Below are 23,623 nucleotides of genomic sequence, written 5' to 3'. Positions count from 1 at the left end.
AGGATATATTGGAATTACCCTTAAATAAATTCAAAACATCTGTTAAATCATATTTACTGAGCAAGGCCTTTATTTTTATTACTCACTAAACGATTACTTGAATGACGAGCGTGCATGGCAATAGTTCCCATGTTCGGGATTTTCATTTAATGTTCGACATAGACACCTATATAAATACCTATGCATTGTAAATAAACTGGATTTAAAAAAAAAAGTAATTCAATTGAGTTTCTTGCCAGTTCTTCTCAATTGGATCTATATACCAAACGGTAGGGAAAAAAATTATAATGTAAAAACTTGACGTTCATAAGCGGCTGAAATGTCCTACATGAATAAATGATTTTTGAATTTGAAAAAATTTGAATTTGAATTTGAAATGTACAGGATAATACATACATAGGGACGGACAGACAGCGACAGCGACTTTATTTTGTACTATGTAATAATGATAAATGCGAAAGTGTATAAATCTCAGTCAAAATGTTTGTTATCTTTACACGAGTAAACGGCTGATGTTATCGGTATGAACTTTGCCGTTAAGATACATGTTAACACGAGCAAGGATAGGCTATATAGGCTATATTTTATCTCCAAACAAGGCAGACGAAGCCTCGGTTATTATCTAGTATTATAATACAATGTATATAATACCGCATATATCACGGGGAGTGTTCTGAGGAATTGTTCGGATTAGTACCAGCTGCTGAGTTTCACCACCGTACCACCCGCCAGAAACAGAAATACCATCCTGATCATCTGGATGAATGGCGGTCTTCCACAGTACGGTTTTCTAGAAAATTTTTGCCTCGCACAACCACATTGTGGAATCACCTTCCAGCAATGGTATTTCCGAACCGATACGATATTGAAACCTTCAAGAAAAGAGCTTATTCCTTTTTAAAAGGCCGACAACGTACTTGCAATTCCCCTGGTGTTGCGGGTGCTCATGGGCGGCGGTAATCACTTACCATCAGGCGAGCCGCATGCTCGTTTGTCCCCTGTGTTATAAAAAAAAAATATAAGGAAGTTCCATTAAAGATACAGCGGGGGAGTTTTGTTTATGATTTGTTTTGATTTATATTATTTTCTAGCTGTACACGCGACTTCGTCCGCGTGGAATTTATCTTTATTTTTCTAAAATAAAAGTAGCCTAAGTTACTCCTTATTACATCAGCTACCTGCCAAAAAAAATTCCGACAAAATCCGTGCAGCCATTTCAGAAATTAACCGGAACAAATAGACAGACATAAAAAAATTGTAAAAAATGTTATTTTGGTGTATGTACCGTATTTATATTCATAGGCATGTAGTAAAAAACGGTTATTTCAATATCACAAACAGACATTCCAATTTTATTTATATGTATAGATATATAAATTATATTATTAACCGGTTCTTAACACAAATATTTTTGTGGTAAATACAGGCAACTCTTTACGTTTCGACTAGGTTGCACTAGCCGTAGTCACGTGTTAAGATCCGGTTAACAATATAAATAATATATTAAACACGAAAGTTTAAAAATAAATATTTCCAAAACAATAAAATTCATCAAAATAGATGTTTGTTGCTCTTTCACTCTAAAACTACTGAACATATTCGAATAAAATAATCTAAACAAATCGATTATATCCCAGATCGACACAGGATACTTTTTACGTAAATTCGATCGGACAGCCCTATGGTTTATGGCAATAAATATCATCGGACATTCTATGTCACGTTAGCAATAAACTCATTAAACAAAAATCCTGCTTCCTTATTGTGAATCTCGTTATTTTTTCGATTACAAACACATCCCCAACTCCTATAAAGCATAACCGCGAGTCGTGCCTTATACGCATAAATCTCTGGCGGGGAATGGATAAGGACAAAATGGGGGGTGAGGTCGCGTGCCGACCTTACAGCCTTGTTGTGTGCCCCCAAAGGTCGTATTTGAATGTAGGTAGGGTTGCCAATTACACTTTATAATCTAAATATATATAACTCAAAGGTGACTGACATAGTTATCTATCAACGCACTGCCCAAAACACTGGACTGATCGGGCTGAAATTTGGCATGCAGGTAGATGTTATGATGTAGGCATCCGCTAAGAAAGGATTTTGATTAATTCTACCCCAAGGGGATAAAATAGGGGATGAAAGTTTGTATGAAACTTTGTCAATTTTAAAACGATCGGGCTGAGACTTTGCATGCATAAAGCTATTATACTATGACGTAGGCATCCCCTAAGAAAGGATTTTGATTTCCACCCCTAAGGGGATAAATTAACGCGAGCGAAGCCGCTGGCAAACGCTAGTAATGTGATATAGTGATGCAAATCGGCAGGTTCGATAGTAGATTGTGCCAGCGTACGTGTTAATATATATAGTGTTCAACCTTTATTGTGATGCGTAAAACAAAATACTCATTATAGGTACTTTACGATTTATAATTACTGAACGAAATGTTAGATGTCAATTATGATTTGTGACATTTGTTACAGCTCTAGTCTTGGAAGCACATAAAAGAACGTTATTAATGCAAAAAAAAAAATCGGAAAATACTTTGTTTTCCTAATTATTTGTTTTTTTTTTTATTAATAATGTGATTGCGCTTGTTTTCACCTCATCTGATGGTAAATGATGGCAAGACCTAGGATGTAGCGCGTGTTTTTCCTATCCTATCAGTTTATACGGTTTTTTTTGTTCAATTCAAATTCAAATTCAGAATATCTTTATTCATGTAGGTCTATTACAGACTCTTATGATGTCAAATCTACCGTCAGTTCGGAATGATTTCGAGATGAGAAGAACTGACAAGAAACTCAGCTCGTATTCTTTTTAAATAAATGTTGTACATATTTACAATAATACAGATTCATTTAAATACAAATTTGGGAGAATAGAGTGACTACCAGCATATGGTATTGCAAAAAAACAAAAAACCTAATCAGTGTTCGCAACCTGAACAGACCAGTCCCCAGTTTAAAAAGTTGTCAACCCTAGTAGGTGGTGAGATATCGTTGGGAGGTTGAAGTTGGTCTGTTATTGCGTAACTTTTCCCATTGTAACGTGTCACTAGGCCCTCGGGTTCGTCTTCGGTAATTAGCTAAGAGATGTGCCAGGTGACACTGTACGTAAAAATATGTCCTTGCCCATGCTTATATAACTGTACCTACTTTTACTTGGAAAGCGACACATATGGAATTACCCTTAAATAAATTCAAAACATCTGTTAAATCATATTTACTGAGCAATGCCTATTACTCACTAAACGATTACTTGAATGACGAGCGTGGAGGGCAATAGTTGTTCATGCACGGGATTTTCATTTAATGTTAGACATAGACACATATTTAACTAAGCAATGAAAATAGTCTGGCTTTTTCTTAAAAAAAAGAAATTCAGTTGAGTTTCTTGCCAGTTCTTCTCAATTGAATCTGTATACTGAACTGGATGGTAGGATTTTTTTTTAATACATTTGACGTTCATATTCGGCTAAAATGTCCTACATGAATATTTTTGATTTTACTTGATTTGATAAACCAACAAAAATCTAGTTTGGATTAATAATAAGTATGTAAAGAAAAGGTATAATACTATACATATGATAAATATATATAACTCAAAGGCGACTGACATAGTGATCTATCAACGCATAGCCCAAACCACTGGACGGATCGGGCTAAAATTTGGCATGCAGGTAGATGTTATGACGTAGGCATCTGTTAAGAATCCTCTGCTCTGCTCCTTATTACATCAGCTACCTGCCAAAAAAAGTCCCGTTAAAATCGGTTCAGCCGTTTCAGAGATTACCCGGAACAAACAGATAGATAGACAGACAGACAAAAATTGTAAAAAATGTTATTTTGGTGTATATAATGGTTATATCAATATAACAAACAGACACTCCAATTTTATTTATATGTATAGATAACTATATAAACATCTTTATTATAAGGGAATCGAATCCCCGACAACTAGTAAATACAAGAGGCTCCGCTTACAAGCGAGGTTGCCAAATCTGATAAAGCAAGTAAGCAAGCAAGTATCTATGACGACAACGAGCCCTGGGCACTAACTTTATTATCGACAAATTACATTGACAGCAGACAGGCTGAGTGTCAAACTCATTAACTAGATTCAGGCAGTGACGTTAATACTTGAGGCAGTTGTGACAGCCCTGCCTCCAAACTGTAATCTTATTACGTACTTAAATTACGAGCAATCAAATAAAATTAGGGCTGTTGTATCACTCAGGTAGACTTTCAGCAAAGTTTTTTATACCTCTCTTTTATCTACTTCAGCCAAGCACCTTGTTTGTTTGGTATGTTTCGATTTGAAATAGAAAAAGAAAAAAAAATGTTCACAAATTTTTATAGGATATTTCCAGCTCACCTGATGGTGAGTGATTAGCCCCATGAGCATCCGCAAAACCAGGGGAATTGCAAGTGAGTTGCCGGCCTTTTTTTTTTTTTATACTACTATGGTGGCAATCAAGCATACGGCCCATCTGATGGTAAATGGTTACCGTAGCCTATGAACGCCTGAAACACCAGGGGTATCACTTGCGCGTTGCCGACCCTTAAGAAACCTTAATATACCCTTCTTGAAAAACCCCATGCTGTAGTCTCGTGGGAAAACCTCGGCAGGAAGTTCATTCCACAATCTAAGTGTACGCGGGAGGAAGCTCCTCTGAAACCGCACTGTCCGTGACCACTTAGGTTCCAGTGTGTGGGGATGAATTCCCTGTCGATGGCGAGCGGTGCGGTGGTAAAAGGTGGCTGTCGGCATCATGTCGAACAATTCCTCAGAACACAGTCCGTTGTATAATCGGTAGAACACACAAAGCGAGGCGAAGTCTCGCCTCAAGCTGAGTGGCTCGATACCGCCAGAGAGATTGGGATCATCGACAATTCTCATAGCACGTCGCGGCCTTTTAAGAAGGAAGCTCTTTTCTTGAAAATTTCAATATCGGTTTGGAAATACCATTGCTGGAAGGTGATTCCACAATGTGGTTGTGCGTGGCAAAGTGTTTCTGGAAAAACGCACGGTGGAGGACTGGAATAAGTTTGGATGACCACGATGCGAGTTGGTTGAGCCTGCTCAGCCATAGGTAGGGGTGGCTCTCCGTTCTGTTATAACAATTGTTCAGGATTACATTTTTATAATTTCGTTTGATTTATAGTTGAACAAGTGCAGTAGTTATTTACTGTTTATGATGTAGCTATAACAGAGATGTCACAGCAGTATTTTAGTTTCTGACAGGTAGTGCGATAGTGAAATTCAGTAGCTGGTATTAATTCGAAAAATTCCCCAAAATTCTTTATTCTAATAAATCTAAATATATAACTCAAAGGTGACTGACATAGTGATCTATCAACGCACAGCCCAAACCACTGGACGGATCGGGCTGAAATTTGGCATGCAGGTAGATGTTATGACGTAGGCATCCGCTAAGAAAGGATTTTGATTAATTCTACCCCCAAGGGGATAAAATAGGGGATGAAAGTTTGTACGAAACTTTGTCAATTTTAAACCAATCGGGCTGAGACTTTGCATGCATAAAGCACTACTATGACGTAGGCATCCCCTAAGAAAGGATTTAGATAAATTCCACCCCTAAGGGGATAAATTAAAGCGAGCGAAGCCGCGGGCCAAATATAGTATATAATATTTCGATACGTCATGGTAGGTATAAAAATGTTTCCACCATTTCCCGTGCACCGAGAGCCGGTGGAGCCATTTCAAGTAGTTTTCGTATTTGCAGTAAATAGTGATAAAATATAAAATATTGAACGCCAGTCGCTCGGGACTGTTAAATAGAGTGCACTCAAATGCACCTCGCCGGTGCATTAATGTACATACATACATACATACAGATATGTTTCTATGACACTAAAATACCTGTACCAGAAGTCAGTACTCTCTTCCATATTGTGGTGTACTTATAAATGATTTTTTCAGGATATTTTATAATTTACTTGTGTGTGTGTGTGTGTATGAGTGGGTATGTGTGTGTTTATATGTGTGATGAATGTGCGTGTATTGTTCTATTTGACGGCCTGTGGTCTAGCAGTTTTGCACACCGACTTACGTCCGATGGTCGCGGGTTCGATTCCTCGCACGGCACAAACATTTGTATCCTGTGTATGATTCTTTATATCGGTCTGGGTGTGTACTATGTACATTATGTAAGTGTACTAAAAAACAATCTATGTATTTGTATCAGTTATTCTAGTACCCACACGCTTTAGTTAACTTAACTTGGGTCTAGATGGCGTTGTGTAAATTGTCCTGAGATTGTTATTATTATTATTATTTGTACTGTAGAAGTGGTTTTTTTTTTATTATAATGAAATGGTGCACCCGCCTGCGCTAACGGTTTACGCTGGCGGGGCACCAGTGGAGGATGATAAGATGAGCATGAGGTCAGGTCAGTTAGCCCATCATGACAAATTCATCAGTAATTTATCACGATGGTTTCCAGGGGGAACCGCGTGGAGGTCAACCTGACTTGGTACATTACCAGCATCATCATTGAGATCATCAGTCCAGATTACTAACAATCCTCTTTCACCCCTGTAGAAGTTGTAGAGTAGATAGAAAAGAAGTAGAGCAGCTAGTAGTAGCAAGAACTTAATGGTGGATAAATTTATCAACAGCACGAAGTAAAGAGAAAGGGCAGAATCACCTATTTTTTTTATGGATGATAATGGAACGGTGCACCCGCCTGCACTAACGGTTTACACTGGCGGGGCAACAGTGAAGAATAGAATAGAATAGAAAATCATATATTCAAATAAACTTAATTTAAGCACTTTTGAATAGTCATAACAATTTGTCTTTTATCTACCACTCATTCGGAAAGCTGTCTCATTATAAGAAGAACGAGCAACGAATGATAAGATGTGCATGAGGTCAGGTCAGATCGTGACAAATTCACCAAGAATTCACGATGGTTTCCGGGGAACCGCGTGGAGGTCAACCTGACATGGTACATTGCTAGCAGTAAGATCATCAGTGCACATTACTAACAATCTCCTTTTTCTCCTAAGAAGCACCTATTAACATAAGGCGGCCAAGTGGTAAACTCTTGCGACGCGCACAACTCACGAATACCGCTCGGGGTGACTCACTAATGGATTCGCTTAGTTACAACTAGCGCGAGTCACAAACTGTAGCGATACTCATGTAGTGCAATATTTGTATATCTAGAATAGAATAGAATATATCTTTATTGCTAACTGTGTGGGTACATTTTTTTGTAGCGCATTATGGCAGTATCCATACTGCCATAATGCGCTCATCGTCCTACTGCGGCTGCGCACCATCCGTGTATTTTGAATCTGTGGCGCGTTGCATTTGCGCGGGAAACTATCTACAAAAAATAACTTCTTCTACAGACATTCTTCAACTATTGTACTTCTGATCACTAATTTTTGTGTACTGTTCTTCATTACTATATATAGCTGTAAATTACTATTATTAGAACAAACTTCTTATATACAACCAAAACTGGCATATAAATAATGCCCCTACTCATACCGCTAACAGGTGGTATAACAATATATATAGTTTATGTATCAACAGTTTCACCCTATCGGGCATGCAACATTTTACAACAGATTTGATTTTAGATTATAGTATAAATTGAATTAATTAATTATATCATGGTATTATTATAAGTATATTGTCAAGAATGTCTATGAACTATATATTATTAAATGTTTTTAAATTATTACGTTATTTACATAACCTAATTGTACAACTAAGAACCTAAAATTAAAAAGCTTAAAAAAATATATAATATGATGACTAAAATATATTATTAAAAGGGGTCCCTTTAGGCAACGTTCCGAAGATAAAGATACTGGCAGCGTTCCCTCTTTGAATAGCTAGACTAATTCTTTGTCCAAGGTAGTTGCCAGCTCTTCGGTCTTCTGTGATGTCGACTAACCTTTTCGTTATTTATTTACGTTATTGTACTAAAATATTCATTTATGTCATAAAATACATTGTCAAACAGCCAAGTCAACTTAAACGTTCGACCACTTAGACATTTTATGTCCAACGGAATATGATTATATACTTTAACACCCATTACCATTGCACTTTTGCGATTAATATAATTATAAATTACCGGTAAATATAAATCATGTTTGTGTATCTGACGCAAGTTATTTCGCATATCCGATTTACTGGTGAAATATGTCAGATTATTTTTATTAATATTATAAACCTGAACCCCATATGTTTCAGGCGTCCATTGGCTACGGTAACTATTTACCATCAAATGGGCCTTATGCTCGGTTGCCAGTATCGCGGTATAAAAAAACAGTAGTAACAGTAATCTGTTTTCATTGGAAATTATTGGCAGTCCCCAGTACATCCATACTAATATTATATAGCTGAAGAGTTTGTTTGTTTGAACGTGCTAATCTCAGTAACTACTGATTCGAATAGAAAAATTCTTTTTGTGTTGGATAGTCCATTTGTCGAGGAAGGCTTTAAGCTATATAACATTACGCTACGACCAATAGGAGCGAATCATAAGTGAAAAATGTTGTAATAACGAGGAAATTTATTGATATTTGTGGGCTTCTATTGCGTGCGCTGCGTAAACGGGACAAGTTACCCAAAAAATATGTATGAAGTGTTTTTGATAACCACACGAACTAAGTCACGGGCACAGCTAGTTATAAAATAAAGTAGATGCAACTATCATCACTTTATTACTCATACAAATTTGCTTACCCTTTTATATCAGATCCTTTACAACTCTAGTTCGTCCATGTACCTGCAGGAAAGATTCCGGCTACGGACTCATGACCGTCTTCGTTCCAGTCATAATCTAGTTTTGGCCGAGTCCGTGTCATACGAGTCATTGTTATACTAACTCCTTTACAATACAGTCTGCTCGACTTTGGAACGCTTTGCCAACGGAGGTCAGATTGTCTTCATCGGTTTACTCTTTTAAGGCTCGCCTTAAAAAACTTTGGAGTCACACTGCAGATGCGCTGTTTTAGTATCCTTCATATTTTTTTTTTATGTAGTAATATTGTTTTTTATATATTTTCTACCGCATATATCACGGGGAGTGTTCTGAGGAATTGTTCGGATTAATACCAGCTGCTGAGTTTCACCACCGTACCACCCGCTAGAAACTGAAATACCATCCTGATCATCTGGATGAATGACGGTCTTCCACAGTACGGTTTTCTAGAAACTTTTTGCCTCGCACAACCATATTGTGGAATCACCTTCCAGCAATGGTATTTCCGAACCGATACGATATTGAAACCTTCAAGAAAAGAGCTTATTCCTTTTTAAAAATATTAACCGACAACGTACTTAAATTCCCCTGGTGTTGCGGGTGCTCATGGGCGGCGGTAATCACTTACCATCAGGTGAGCCGCATGCTCGTTTGTCCCCTGTGTTATAAAAAAAAAAATTCTGCTGTTATTATTTATACATTTGTTATTTTATTATTATTATTTTATATATATGTAGATATATGTATTTATATATTATACTTAAATATTTATTTAATATTCTAGTTGTTATATATTATAGTTATATAATGTGTTTGCTTCTTTTTACTTTGTTGTTATTGTCATGTATATATATAGTCCCACCACTCCACAATTCCTTTCAGTCATTCAAAGGTTGACTGGAAGAAATCCCTCATTTGGGATAAGTCCGCCATTGTACATCGTATATATATATATTTTTTAAGATCGTGTATCTTTAGTTAATTTAAATGTATATATTGTGCAATAAAGTGTTACAAACAAATAAACAAACAAAAATATTAATAGATTAATAATTTTTATTCACAATGACGAACATAATGTTCCATATCTCGGTCACAATATTGAAATAAGAATAAAATGGAATGTCTCCCGCACGGCAGGCTAAACCAGTTCGCATTCTGTTCATCCAGATGAATGGCGGTCCTCTGCCGTGCCCTTTCCAGAAACCTTTTCCCACGCACAATCACATTGTCCAGCAGCGCATTTGCAATTTCCCTGTTACGGGTTCTCTTGGGCGGTGGTTATCACACCATCAAGTAAGCCGCATGCTCGGTTGTCCCTTGTACTATAATAAATGTATGTGTAGTTTTGTGAACGTTCCAAGCAGGGCAGATTCTTCCCTGTCTCCAATGTTCAACTGTCTGTTTATTCACAAATATAATTTATACATAACGCTATCAGCCTGTGACTTGTACGAAAGTGATTTAGCTTCAAAAAAGATTGTCGCCAAGCGAAGTATAAAGTGAGTCCCAGTTGTGTAGTGTCACTTGTTCTCTGCTCCGCAAAGTGTTACACTTTCACTTACATTCTGAAGTTGGTTAGTACACAAGTTTTGGATCTAATTACCTAGAGCTCAACTTATATTGGTAGGTAGTTACATAGCGTTTTCTTGGAAGGATAAACTGAAAACATTTTTGAATTTTTTAATAGAATTGAAAATATTCTTTTTTCAAATAAAATAAATTTATTTGAGAAAAGATTTTTTTTGTTTATAGAGTTATTGTTTTTAATCTACTGTATTTTTAATATTGGCACATATCTTCACACTCAATAGTTGTTCATGAACGGGATTTTCCTAATCAGTTTAGTTGCAACGTCAAATTCAAATTAAAAAATCATTTATTAATGTAGGACATTTTAGGCGCTTATGAACGACAAATTTTTCTACCGTCCAGTTCAGTATACAGATTCAATTGAGAAGAACTGGCAAATTCGTCAATACATAGAAAATATAAATTAACTCAAGTATTACTTCATATAGTCTCTGTATATTTGACTCCTCCATGCCCCCCCCCCCTCCCTAATTCCGCACCCCACCACGTCGTACATGATCACACCCCTGAGCTTTGAATGAATTCATTTATTTAGCCTTCAAACTTGTGTAATGTGATATCAGAGTTGAAGTTTGTAACAAAGTGTAACTCGTGGCTCTGTTATGGTGAGAGTTGTGTGTATCATTATTTAATTGTATGTGTACATACATACTTCTAAATGGGGAACGATTTATATATGTGTACAAGTATATAGTAGGTATCACTACATAGTATAAAGCAAAGTCGCTGTCGCTGTTTGTCCGTCCCTATTTATGCTTAAATCTATAAAACTACGCAACGGCTTTTGAAGCAATTTTTTTTAATAGATAGAGTGATTCAAGGGGAAAGTTTATATATATATATATATATAATACATATACACCTGTGCGAAGCCCGGATGGGTAGCTAGTTATATTATAAAAATTGACGTTCATAAGCGGCTAAAACGACCTACATGAATAAATAATTTTTGAATTTGAATTTCTTTCTTTACTTAAGTAATATACGTAACTAGCTTTTGCCCGCGGCTTCGCTCGCGTTAATTTATCACCTTAGGGGTGGAATTTATCAAAATCCTTTCTTAGGGGATGCCTCCGTCATAGTAGCTTTATGCATGTCAAAAAGTCAAAGCAAAGTCTCAGCCCGATCCGTTTAAAATTGACAAAGTTTCATAAACACTTTCATCCCCTATTTTTTCCCCTTGGGGGTAGAATTAATCAAAATCCTTTCTTAGCGAATACCTACGTCATAACATCTACCTGCATGCCAAATTTCAGCCCGATCCGTCCAGTGGTTTGAGCTGTGCGTTGATAGATCACTATGTCAGTCAGTCATCTTTGAGTTATATATATATAGAAGATAAATCTTTTCTAATCCACGAACTCATTACTTTGAATTATTAGGAATTTTATTAAATATGCTCTAGTTACTCGTACCGCTTTATGTTGCAAATTTCTTCCCCGCAGTTTGGAAGTTTCATCTATAAAACTTAAACTTTTTAAAGTACATAAACATTCCATCATCTCACAAAAGGAGTTTGCGTAGTGCCGTAACCCTACTCTGTATTATGATACATAACCGAACAATGGGAACTTACGCATGAGTCTTATATCAGAATACATTACTGGTTATAGTTGAAATATATTACCGTGTAGTGGAGCGAACAGGTAATGGAGACCTTGTCTGGATCACGGAGTCGATATGATTGTGAATTTCTTTATGAAATTGTCAGGAATAACTGTCTGACTTGACTTTCTTGCCATCTTCTGCTACTAGGGTCCCCGGAGCGCATGAAATGTCATTCCACCATAATTCATCAATACATATTCATACTAAAATTACAAATATTTAAGTAACTCTGCCCGAAGAATTGCGACTCTGAAGTGGCAATAGGCAGGGCACATAACTCGTAGGACAGATTGATCGTTGGTGCAGTAAAGTCCTCGAGTGGCGACAGCGGACCGGAAGACGCAGCGTGGGAAGGCCTCCAGCAAGGTGGACCGACGATCTGGTCAAGATCGCTGGAAGGCATTGGATGCGAGCAGCGCAGAACCGATCGTCGTGGAGATCTTTATGGGAGGCCTATGTCCAGCAGTGGACGTCTTCCGGGCTGCGATGATGATGATGATGATGATGAAGTAACTCTGTCTATCTGTCTTCCTGTTACATTTTTACGTCTTAACCAAGGAACCAATTACAAACAACACTACTAGGCTCTTACTAGATTTGTCTAGCTGCTGAGCTGAGTGTCAGAAAGGGGCTCCTTATACTACACCCGGGTCGTGTCTCACGTCGAGGGAAACTGCGAGCAATTCCTGGGACACTATTGAGCCGGCGTCCACACGATGAATGTAAATAGTTAGTCTCTTATTAAATGGTAAATAAAAAAACCTTCACTAAGACAATATGCTATTTTTACCGCTAAAATAAAACTAAAAGGAACTAAACCATAGAATGTAACTAAAGTGTATAAGAAACAAAAGCAATTTATAATTCACTAGATTTGCCCGCGACTTCGTTCGCGTAAATTGTCGATAATTCCATATAACCTTTCATCTACCCTTTCAACCCCTTAGAATCCTTTTTTCGGATTAAAAAGTAGCCTATGTCCTTTCTCAGGTTTTAGACTATATGTGTACCAAATTTCATTTAAATCGGTTCAGTACTTTTGGCGTGAAAGCGAGACAGACAGACAGACAGAGTTACTTTTGCATTTATAATATTAACTAAGGAAGTAAGGATTATAATGAAAAGCCGAAGTATCAATTCTACGATCAGGAGAATTCTATTTAAAAACAGGACGCAGTAATAGAGTTGCAATAGTCAAATTAATATGTTGTGAAAATAAATGAAATAAAATTCATGTAACTAAAATATCATTTTTTTTTTATAAAATTATATGTATTGAAAACTTGTAACAAATAGAGGCGCGCGAATTCTTGAATTTAAAAACCCAATACTCTGTTTAACAATTATTCAGGACGTCCCAGGTCACTACAAAAACTAGGTCATGTCCTAGGAAAACAGGACGGTTGGCTGCTCTAGTATATATACAAGTGCTGCACACGAAGTCGATATAAAGTAGGCTAGGAGAATCGCAAGCTTTCAAGGCAGGTTGGCGGGCAGTTTGTATGCAAATGTTGAATTATTCGGCATGCCTCCACCACAATATTGCGACCTTGCTACACTACAGCCTGTTTACTATGAACGGCTTGATGACAAGAACCCCTCACTTCAGCAGATATCACTCTTATTACAAAGACATAGGGCATACTTCTCGCGCATCGTAAAGTACATATCCATTTGGGCGGAGGGATGAAACGATTTGCGGTGTCGTAGTACACGTGAAGGATGACAAAGGTCTGGATAAAATATAAATAAACGTACCTCCAATTGTTGGGACAATAGAAAGTAGATCAGAGTGGAAAATAACTCGGGAATTCAATTCACCTATAGCATTTAGCAAACATTTTTTTTTATGGACGATAATGGAATGTTGCACCCGCCTGCGCATAACGGTTTACGCTGGCGGGGCACCAGTGGAAGATGATAAGATGAGGACGAGATCAGATCAGTTAGCCCATCGTAACAAATTCACCAAGAATTTATAACGATGGTTTCCAGGGGGAACCGCGTGGAGGTCAACCTGATATATTGCTAGCAATATGATCATCAGTTAATATTACTAAGAATCCCCTTTTACCCCAACTATTTGTTGAATCATTTTTCAACAGACAATCTTCGTATCACATAGTCTACGTGAATGTCTGTAGATCCAATTGAGAAGAACTCAATTGTATTTTTTAATAGCCAGTTTATTTCCAATGTAAATTTATATAGGTGTCTATGTCTAACGAAGAAAATGTGTTCATTCGATACAAACAATAAAAGCAATAATAAAAAATGCAGTTACATCTTTTTTATATTACTGGACCTTTTTGTTTGGACTCTAATACTGTTGGCCGTAGCTGTCCTTTACAGCTTCACCGGACGATAGGGTGCGAGTGCATATCACTCCAAACCAAAGGAAGGACTTATGGAGCGGCTGAAGGCCAACTCCCGCCTGACGGATACGACTTTAGTTAAAATCTAATTTTTAGTCTATTCATCTTGTGAACATTACATTTACATCTATTTAATTTTCTTTCTACTTAATTGCTGCTTACCCAACTTAGTCCGCAAGCATTGTCTTGCATCATCTTCGTCATCATCAGTCTCGCGGAGCATTTCACCACCTCAATATATGTGTAATCCATATAATAGTATTTATGTAGTATAAGTAGTTTAATAACATAATTAATTACATTATTTATAGTTTATTCATACTTTATATATTTTGATAAAGAACTCGAAGTTTAATATTTATGTAATTTTTTAGTAATAAGTATAGTATAAGTAAGGAGCCAACAGAATATCAGCGCTGCAGAGTTATCTGTGGCATTATGCTGAGTTGGCTGCCTTTTCACTTTTGCGGCACATAAAGTCACCTACATTTCTTTTATTAATTCGTGTTTTTTCTGTATCTCATGTATGTTATGTGTCTGGAATTGGGAATAAAGAATTTATCTATCTATCTAATTATCTAATAATCTATTTTTTAATCTATTTTTTTTTCAATAATATAAGACTCCATAGATTTAGATGCCAGTTAAAATCTCCAAGCCAGTATAGTTTAGCGAAGGGTTGAGAGGCACCCAGGTAAATGATACTTAGCGGCTGCTCGTTCGTCCCGGGAATTGGGACCGTCTTAATTAAAATGCCTAATGAGGGACGCTGGCCCACCGCGCCCCTCACTAAATGTGCTCGGAGAAAGCAAACTGTACACCGGCTCCGCCCCTTAATTCTCGTGCACTAATTAATCTCAACGGCTTGCATGTTGTTTTATATTGAAAACTAGCCCAGAAATATAATTTAAACACTTTTGAATAGTCATCACAAATTGTTAATATACCACTCATTCCAACGGCGGATCCAGGGGGGGTCATAAGGGTTATGACCCCCCACCTGAGCTGGTTCTAGGTCTTAGGTGGACCACTAATTGAACATAATGATTTTATTTATATATTTTGTCACTATACAGATTTTATGTAACTACATACCTTCAATACTTAATTAATTTAATATAATATAATAACTTTGTACGTTAATAAAATACCTACGTTTTACTTGTATCTATTGTTATTTCCAAATCAAATTATAAGCTCTTTCCTTGACCACGACTATGTGACCCCCTCCTGGCGCTAAAGCTGGATCCGCCCTTGACTCGTTCAGAAAGCTGTCTCATCACAAGAAGAATGAGCAAGAAACTTGTGCTCTTTGATATTTTTTTTTAACATTTTAAATATTATAAATTTATATATATCTGTTTATAGTAAAAAACCCGCATCTTCGTTTTTTTTTTATAAGTAATGGGGGCTGCCTGAATCCCAGCGCTATATAGGTGCACCTCATATATCATATATCGCGTAGGTTGTGCTTATAAGTAAGGCAACGGCTGAGGTAGCTCCTATTGCCAACTTTCTATGTTACCATTTATTTCTCATTTTGTGTCTTATTGTAATTAGTATTATTTGTGTTGAAATCAATTATCTATCTATCTATCTATAACTAAAGATGAACTTAATGTTATAGAATTCTCTCCCATTGAATCTTTGAGGAGCGCCCAGAGACACTGATGCAACTTAACAATAAACCACTATATTAAACATATCTTTATGATATATACAAGTATAGCACACGGAAGTAAATGATAAAACGATTTCCCTAAGCATAATATAGCCCTTTATCTCAACCACGTAACTCGAAGATTTCTCTGCGGGACAACGGCCGCTAACTGAATAAACTAACATACCCTTTTCAAACTGTAATCCAGGACGAACTGTCCGGGAACTGTTTTGTCCAATTCGAGATATGCTTTAATATCAAAAGAGCAAGATTGAGATCATACATATTCTTTTTTCCTTGTTGAAATGCTGTTAGAGGGGGGAAGGGTATTGTTAGTAATAGAAACATAACTCCCATTGCTAGCAATGTACCATGTTAGGTCGTCCTCCACGGTTCCTTCTAGAAACCATATTAATAAATTCCTAGTGAATTTGTCACGATGGGTCAACTGACCTGACCTCATGCTCATCTCATTATCCTCCACTGGTGCCCCGCCAGCGTAAAACGTTAGCGCAGGCGGGAGAACCGTTTTATTATGGTCCCCAAAAAAAAAATGTGGTATCCTTCCAGTAATGGTATATCCGAACCGATACGATTCAAACCTTCAAGAAAAGAGCTTATTCCTTTTTAAAAGGCCGACAACGTACTTGCAATTCCCCTGGTGCGGGTGGGTGCTAATGGGCTAAATAATTTACCATCAGGTGAGCCGCATACTCGTTAGTCCCCTGCATTATAAAAAAAAATCAATAAGTATACGGATACCGTTACCATTACCATTCAAAAGTTGAAAAGGCTAACAACGTACTTGCAATTCTCCTGGTGTTGCTGGTGCTCATGAGCGGCGGTAATCACTTACTATGTATGTCCCCTGTGCTATAAAAAAAGACTTTTTGTATGAAACTGTGCAACCATCTTTTTTAATAAGATTTCAACACTACAAGTGGCTCCATTCAGTAATTTTAACTTACGTTTACGCAAGGGTAGTTCTCTTACAACGCAGTGTGTATTTGTTCAGTGGGCAACCCTATATTAAATCTGCAGACGTGTGTTGTTTCCGTAATAGACTCCGCCGTTTTCGTTTTTGTTTCATCCAGATTTATTATGCTACCTGTTGGCCGGACTGCGTATTCCGCCACCGAGCTCTGACCGCCAAACGCCGCACCTTTACTTTCAGTGATGCCATTTTACGTTTCTCCACAAATTTGGGGGGAATTTGAGATTTTGGAGAAAATTTTAACAATTTATGGGGAGAAATAAAGGCTAGTTATGGGAGTTCTTGGTTTGTTCATATAGGCATACAAAACAATGAAATCTTACAGGCTAAAATAAACAAGATATGTTTAGTGATATCATATTGGGTTTCTCTACAAATTTGGGGAGAAAGAAAGGTTACGGAAAAAAATTGAAGTTAGTTTTAGGAGTTTTTATTTGTTCATATAGGTATACAAAACAAGGAAATCTGTCAGGCTAAAGCAGCCAAGATACCTTTAGTGATACCATATTGGGTTTCTTGACAAACTTGGGGGGAATTTGAGGTTAAGGGAGAAAATTGAAGCTAGTTAAGGGAGTTTTTTTTGTATGTTCGTATAGACATACAAAAAAATAAAACAATCTTTCTTTATAAAGCAGAGAAGAACGAAAACTATGAAACAACTGGTCTAAAAAAATTTAATTTTTGGGAACACATTGAAATTTATATAAAATAAGAACTGTTATAAAAAAGCTTCTCAAAAAAAATAGGGACTGTTTATTAGAGTATTACTATATAATTATATATTTTAAATTAATTAGAATATAATAGGAGAATAAGGATTGCTATGTTCATTGGGGTAATTTTGGATAAAATGCGGGGGTAAAGTTAGTCGGACATCTGGCAACACTGATTACGTTAAAAACCTCACGTATTAAGGTTTTGGCAGCGACAACAACTGTTGCCTTTCAATTACTGCTTTCATTCAGTTTCATATACACTGGTTTTTGATACCTGAAATCAAATGAAATTAATTTGCAGATTTCCTTGTTTATTTAAAAAAAGACCGACAAATTGCAACACAGACATGTATACATATAACTATATACATATATGTATATGTAGAATAATCATGTCATGAATTTTTTTATAGGTAAAAATATAATTTAGCCAAATAACTAAGGTTTAATATTATTAATTGTAAAACTTCGGTGATAATGGAATATCTTCCATAACTTGTGCATCTTTTGTTTTCATTGACATAAAAATTAGTTTATTTATGTTTCTTGATAACAAAACAATAAAATGTTAACTTAATCTAATTCTCTAAAATATCTTACATGAATAAATGATTTTTTAACTTGTATTTGAATTTAACTTTTTTTAAATATTTGCAATGTTTCTTCTCTTTCTTGGTCTAAAAGTATTTAATCAGAAGGAACGCTTTTAGTAGTACAAAATGTAATCTATTGCGTTCAATTAAATATACTCTGTTTTTAAATATTACCATAAACCTAATACCCTTACCCTCTATAATTACATTGGGGGTGCCAATGTAATTATAGAGTTCAGAAAATACATGTTGGTTTCGTTTACCTGCTATGTGCAGTGTATTTCAATAATCTATCTATATATATATAACTCAAAGGTGACTGACTTATTATTTTGATGGGGACGGACAGACAGCGACAGCGACTTTGTTTTATACTATGTAGTGATGTGTGTGTGTGAAGTGTGCAAAATTGTATACTTCTCCGTCAGATTTAAATTCATATTAGGGATACTATTAACATAGTATTACTAATACAGATGTTGTACCGTTATTGGATAGTACTGTATTGTTATTTTGTATTGTTGCAGGAGAACGGGCGTGCAGTTCCGGTACTGGTGGTGATCGCCCTTACTGGGCTGCGAGTATGCAATCCAGACGATCAGGTAATATTATATATATAGCATTAATGTAATGCAAATAAGGAACCTCTGGAAAAAAAAATAAACTTGTTAATAAGCAATAATTGCATTTAGATATATAACATAGCGCCAACTAATCTAACACTAATTAGACCTTGTTATGCGAGTAAATGATGATGATTTTTATTTAAAACTAAAAAATGATATTTTATTTATTCATTTTATGTATGTTTTATGCATAATTTTAAAACAATATTAACAATATTAACATTCTTAAGCGTATACTCCTTCTTTTTCTATATAATATATCTAAGTGTGTATGAAATTTTATATTTATAAATTTTATATAAAATTACATTTTTATTACAGTACAATACCAATGCACTCACCAAGTAAAACGTCAATATATCGTTCATGTAGTGTGTACAAAGTAATCTATAATTGCTTATAATAATAGATATCCCTGATGTGTACTCTGTCTGTCTGTCCTTACAGCAGAGCGTGCGCATGTGGCACGCACTGCGGCGCATCTCGTACGCGACGTGTGAAGCGCCGCGCGCGCTGTTCGCATTCGTCGCCCGCGAGCCGCGCTCCGAGCCCACAGCCCACTACTGCTACGCCTTCGAGACTGACACGCCCCAACAGGTCAGCACCATTTTATTTCCGACTCTAATCCTCAGAACTCATACAATTCAAATAATAGACATTAACGGAAGCAAGGCCTACAGGTCATCTATAAATATGGGTGTACCCCAGGGTTCTATTCTTGGCCCATTTCTTTATCTTGTGTATATTTTTTCTTTTCGGTCTAGTGTAAGGCTGCAGGCCTGGACTCATGTAAGGGCTTAAAGGTAGCTCCTATCAACGGCGTATAGAAACATTAGTGTTTCGTCCTCTAACTCGTAAGAAACCTCTTCTTATACTCTTCTTGAAAAACCTCACGCTATTGTCTCTAGAAAAAGGTGTAAGCTGAAAGAAGCTCCTCTGAAACTGCACTGTCCGAGACCACTTAAGTTCCTGAGGTTCCTTACGACTAGCAGTCTCTTCTACTACTCTTATTATCACCTGATACTTGCGATATATGCTTATATGTTGCCATTTCAGAGAACAAAAATGTCATACCTCTAATCCTGTAACGTACTTAATATTTTACATGTACGAAATAACTTCACACATCGTTATGGTGCATTGTGTATTGTGAACTGCTATTTCAGCATATCGTTGATTCTCATCTCGTCGGCATCACAGTTCGCGCATGTTTTATTCAAATTGTGCGATTTAATGGAAAAGTTTCCATTTAAAATCAATTTCAATACATCCAGACAACACAATGTACTATTAAATACATTTATAGTATTAAACATAAACTACTGTATTGTAGACTCTGTTAGTTACATAGTCTACAGAGATATATATATATATATATATATATATATCCACATGTTGTATTTTTATTATTAGCCACAAATCTATATTTCGTATTTTTATCAAGTTTGTTTCTGTTACTAAAGATTTTAAGACATATATTTCCGCAAATTAATATTTTTTTTTATCAAGTTTGTTTCTGTTACTAAAGATTTTAAGACATACATACAAAACGTAGATAGCCGCAAATATCCATATTGTATTTTTATCGAATCTGTTTCTGTAGATTACTAAAGATTTTAAGATACATGCTAATCTTTTAGTGGTCACGAAATGACATAATCATTTCCCCAAATTAGTACAGACAAAAATGTATTTAGATACTACACTAGTTTTTTTAAATTACATAGAATAATTTAGGACTTCTGTAGAAAGTGAAAATATATGACATGTACTTTTCAGAAGGCAGTTGAAGCGGAGGTATCAATGTGTCTGATGAGTGAGAGGTGCTGAGGGTTTTAATGAGGAAAATACGGAGATTAAATAAAATGCGACTAGTATGACAGCGATATATAATAGAAAGAATATGTCAAAGAATATTATTACCAAATTTAAAAATAGTATAAAATCTTATCAAGGAGTTCGCTACAGCAGTAATTTGCCTTACCATCGGATAGTATCCGAAGGATTAGCTAAAACATTTTGTATAGCACCAGTATACCAGATGTTTTTTTAATTATAAAACAATGTAGATATAGGTATATTAAACGACCGGAAAAGAAAATATCTTAACTGTTTTTAATATCTGCAAAGAGGTTTTAAAACAGAAGAGGAAAAAAGTAATTTTGACGGAATGAGCACCAGAATATTAAAATTGTATAATTTTTGTTGCAAGTGACGCAACAGGAAAAATAAGATTATGCTCAAATTTTTCGTAACATTTTACATGTTTTTTTATAGAAATACTATATTTTTTTCAGGCTACTTTATTATAAATGTTATTGTAAACATATGTACAACATTAATTAAAGAGTAATCGTCTATCGTGGTATGGGCATGTAATGCGTAGGAATGAAGATCATATCCTAAGGACGGTGTTACATATGAATGTGGATGGTTATAAGGGTAGAGAAAGACCGAAAAAGAGATGGATGGACTGTGTGAAAGATGATATGGTGAGAAAGGGAGTAAATAACGAGATGACTGCGAACAGAGATGAATGGAAGATTATTCTAACACTCATTCGGAATGCAGACTCATCATAAGAATAATGAACAAGAAACTTGTGCTCTTTTAAATAACCGTGATTTTACATTTTTAAGTCGAAACTTGTCAATACAAACTACCAACCAGCACTAATTTATTAGGGTCAAATATTAAAACACAATAAGATTAAATCAGTCGTAGTGATTAGAATTTAATTAATTAATTGAATTAAATTATGGAACAAATTTTAAGTAATTGAGAAACTGAATCGTCGTTCTCTTCTTTCTCGTCCTCGTCCTTCTTGTGATGGTCATAAAATATGGTCGAGCGCAGTGATGGCTGGCTAATCCGTCATTCTCGTGAATGAGTGCTGCTTGTAGAGACTGGTCTGTTATCACTACGACTGATTTAATCTTATTGTGTACTTATAGTTAACTCTAATATATTAGTGCTGGTTGGTAGTTTGTATTCACACGTTTCGAATTGTATAATGTGAACTTACAAGGATTGTTTAAAAGAGCAACACACAAGTTTCTTGCTCGTTCTTCTTGTGATGAGACAGCTTTCCGAATGAGCGGTAGATTAAAATAAAACATTGTTATGACTACACAAAAGTGCTTAAATTAAGTTTATTGGAATAAATGACTTTATATTCTATTTTTGCGTGTTGCTCTTTTAAATAAAAAAGCTAAAGCTAAGCTAAAATTTTGTTCTAAGTAAATACACATTAACAAGGATTAAGCATGCGATAATAAATATAGAAACTAGCACTTAATCTTTGTATAATCAATACTTAAAAATATAATAATAATAATAACGTAATAAGATAAGAGGCGACGGTAAATATGTAATTACTTGTGGAGCCAAATGACCTCTATAAAAACCCTGTTCTATAAAGATGTAATTAACTTCATCAAAACCTGTAATTTACTGAACAGTAGCGTAATTTGTGGTTAATGCAAATATAACCAATAATGATGATGAAGGCTTATTCTTATCATCACTATCACTATCATGACTATAATTACATAGTATAAAACAAAGTCGCTGTCGCTGTCTGTCCGTCCCTATGTATACTTAAATCATTAAAACTACGCAACGGATTTTGAAGCGGTTTTCTTTAATAGATAGAGTGATTCAAAAGGAAGGTTTATATATATAATACATGCATAATATTCTGTTTTAAACTTGACGCGGTCATTATTTATACGTATAATTAGTAAAAATCACGGGATCTTACCACGTTTTACGTGACGTGGTAAGATCCCGTGATTTTTACTAATTATATGCATAATATTGTAGAGAAACACTGTTCAATTTATAGGTTTCTAATGTGATGTCGTATATAGACACATTTTTTGTTCTTACATTGCAAACGTTGGCTGAACCCCAAGAGATAAATCAAAATAATGTACTACAGTATTGTACACCTTAAAAAGGTCAATAAAAAATCCACGATGGTATATGTCTATCTCTTAAGAATAACCCACAATAATTATTTTTCATCCTTTACATTTTACAGGAAAAATGGCTTAATTACGAAGTAATACTGCAAGAAATAGAAATAGAAATAATCTTTATTCAAATAAACTTAATATAAGTACTTTTGAATAGTCAAGTTTTTTTATTCCACCGCTTATTCGGAATGCAGATTCATCACAAGAAGAATAAGCAAGAAACTTGTGTTGCTCTTTTAAATAAATATTGATTTACTTATATTTAATTAACAACAAGGATTAGGCATGCGACAATCAACATAGAAACCGCTACGCACTTAATCAGCATAAATTTTTATCCAATTAAGTACCTTAAATACATTTTCCTAGCTATAGGAAAAAACGAGACGAGAGAATATTAGAAAAAGATGGAGGAGGCCTTCACCCATAGAGGGGTCCATATCCACAAATAGTATAATTTTAATAGATCATAAGGAAAAAAAAAATTTTTTTTTTTAATTTATTTTATTTTGATGTGATGTTGAGCGGGGGAGAGGGGAGGTCATTTTAAACCTCATCACAGGGGGTTAAAAAATGCTTAAGAAATGATCATGTGATTAACGGACGGGAAGTTACACCCGTGCAAAGTCGGGGCGGGTCGCCAGTGACGTGAATAAATTTATCCAATTGATACATATTGAAAACATGTTCCAAGCGGCCGCTGCAGAAGATATGGATCTC

At 35.6% G+C, this 23,623-nt stretch overlaps 1 protein-coding gene across 1 annotated transcript in view; it reads left to right on the top strand.

Annotated features, from left to right (window-relative positions):
• LOC131843998 (uncharacterized) overlaps nt 1-23,623 on the top strand; it is a 177,299-nt gene that overhangs the window by 74,838 nt on the left and 78,838 nt on the right. The window contains exons 4-5 of the mRNA XM_059192787.1: nt 18,825-18,899; nt 19,371-19,520. Coding sequence (XP_059048770.1) covers nt 18,825-18,899; nt 19,371-19,520 — 225 coding nt within the window. The remainder of the gene's footprint in view (nt 1-18,824; nt 18,900-19,370; nt 19,521-23,623) is intronic.

This window comes from Achroia grisella, unplaced genomic scaffold (assembly GCF_030625045.1).
Source record: "Achroia grisella isolate CSIRO2021 unplaced genomic scaffold, CSIRO_AGI_Agris_v1 utg3615, whole genome shotgun sequence".
Lineage (NCBI taxonomy): Eukaryota > Metazoa > Arthropoda > Insecta > Lepidoptera > Pyralidae > Achroia > Achroia grisella.
This window is presented reverse-complemented; position numbering and strand designations above follow the sequence as displayed.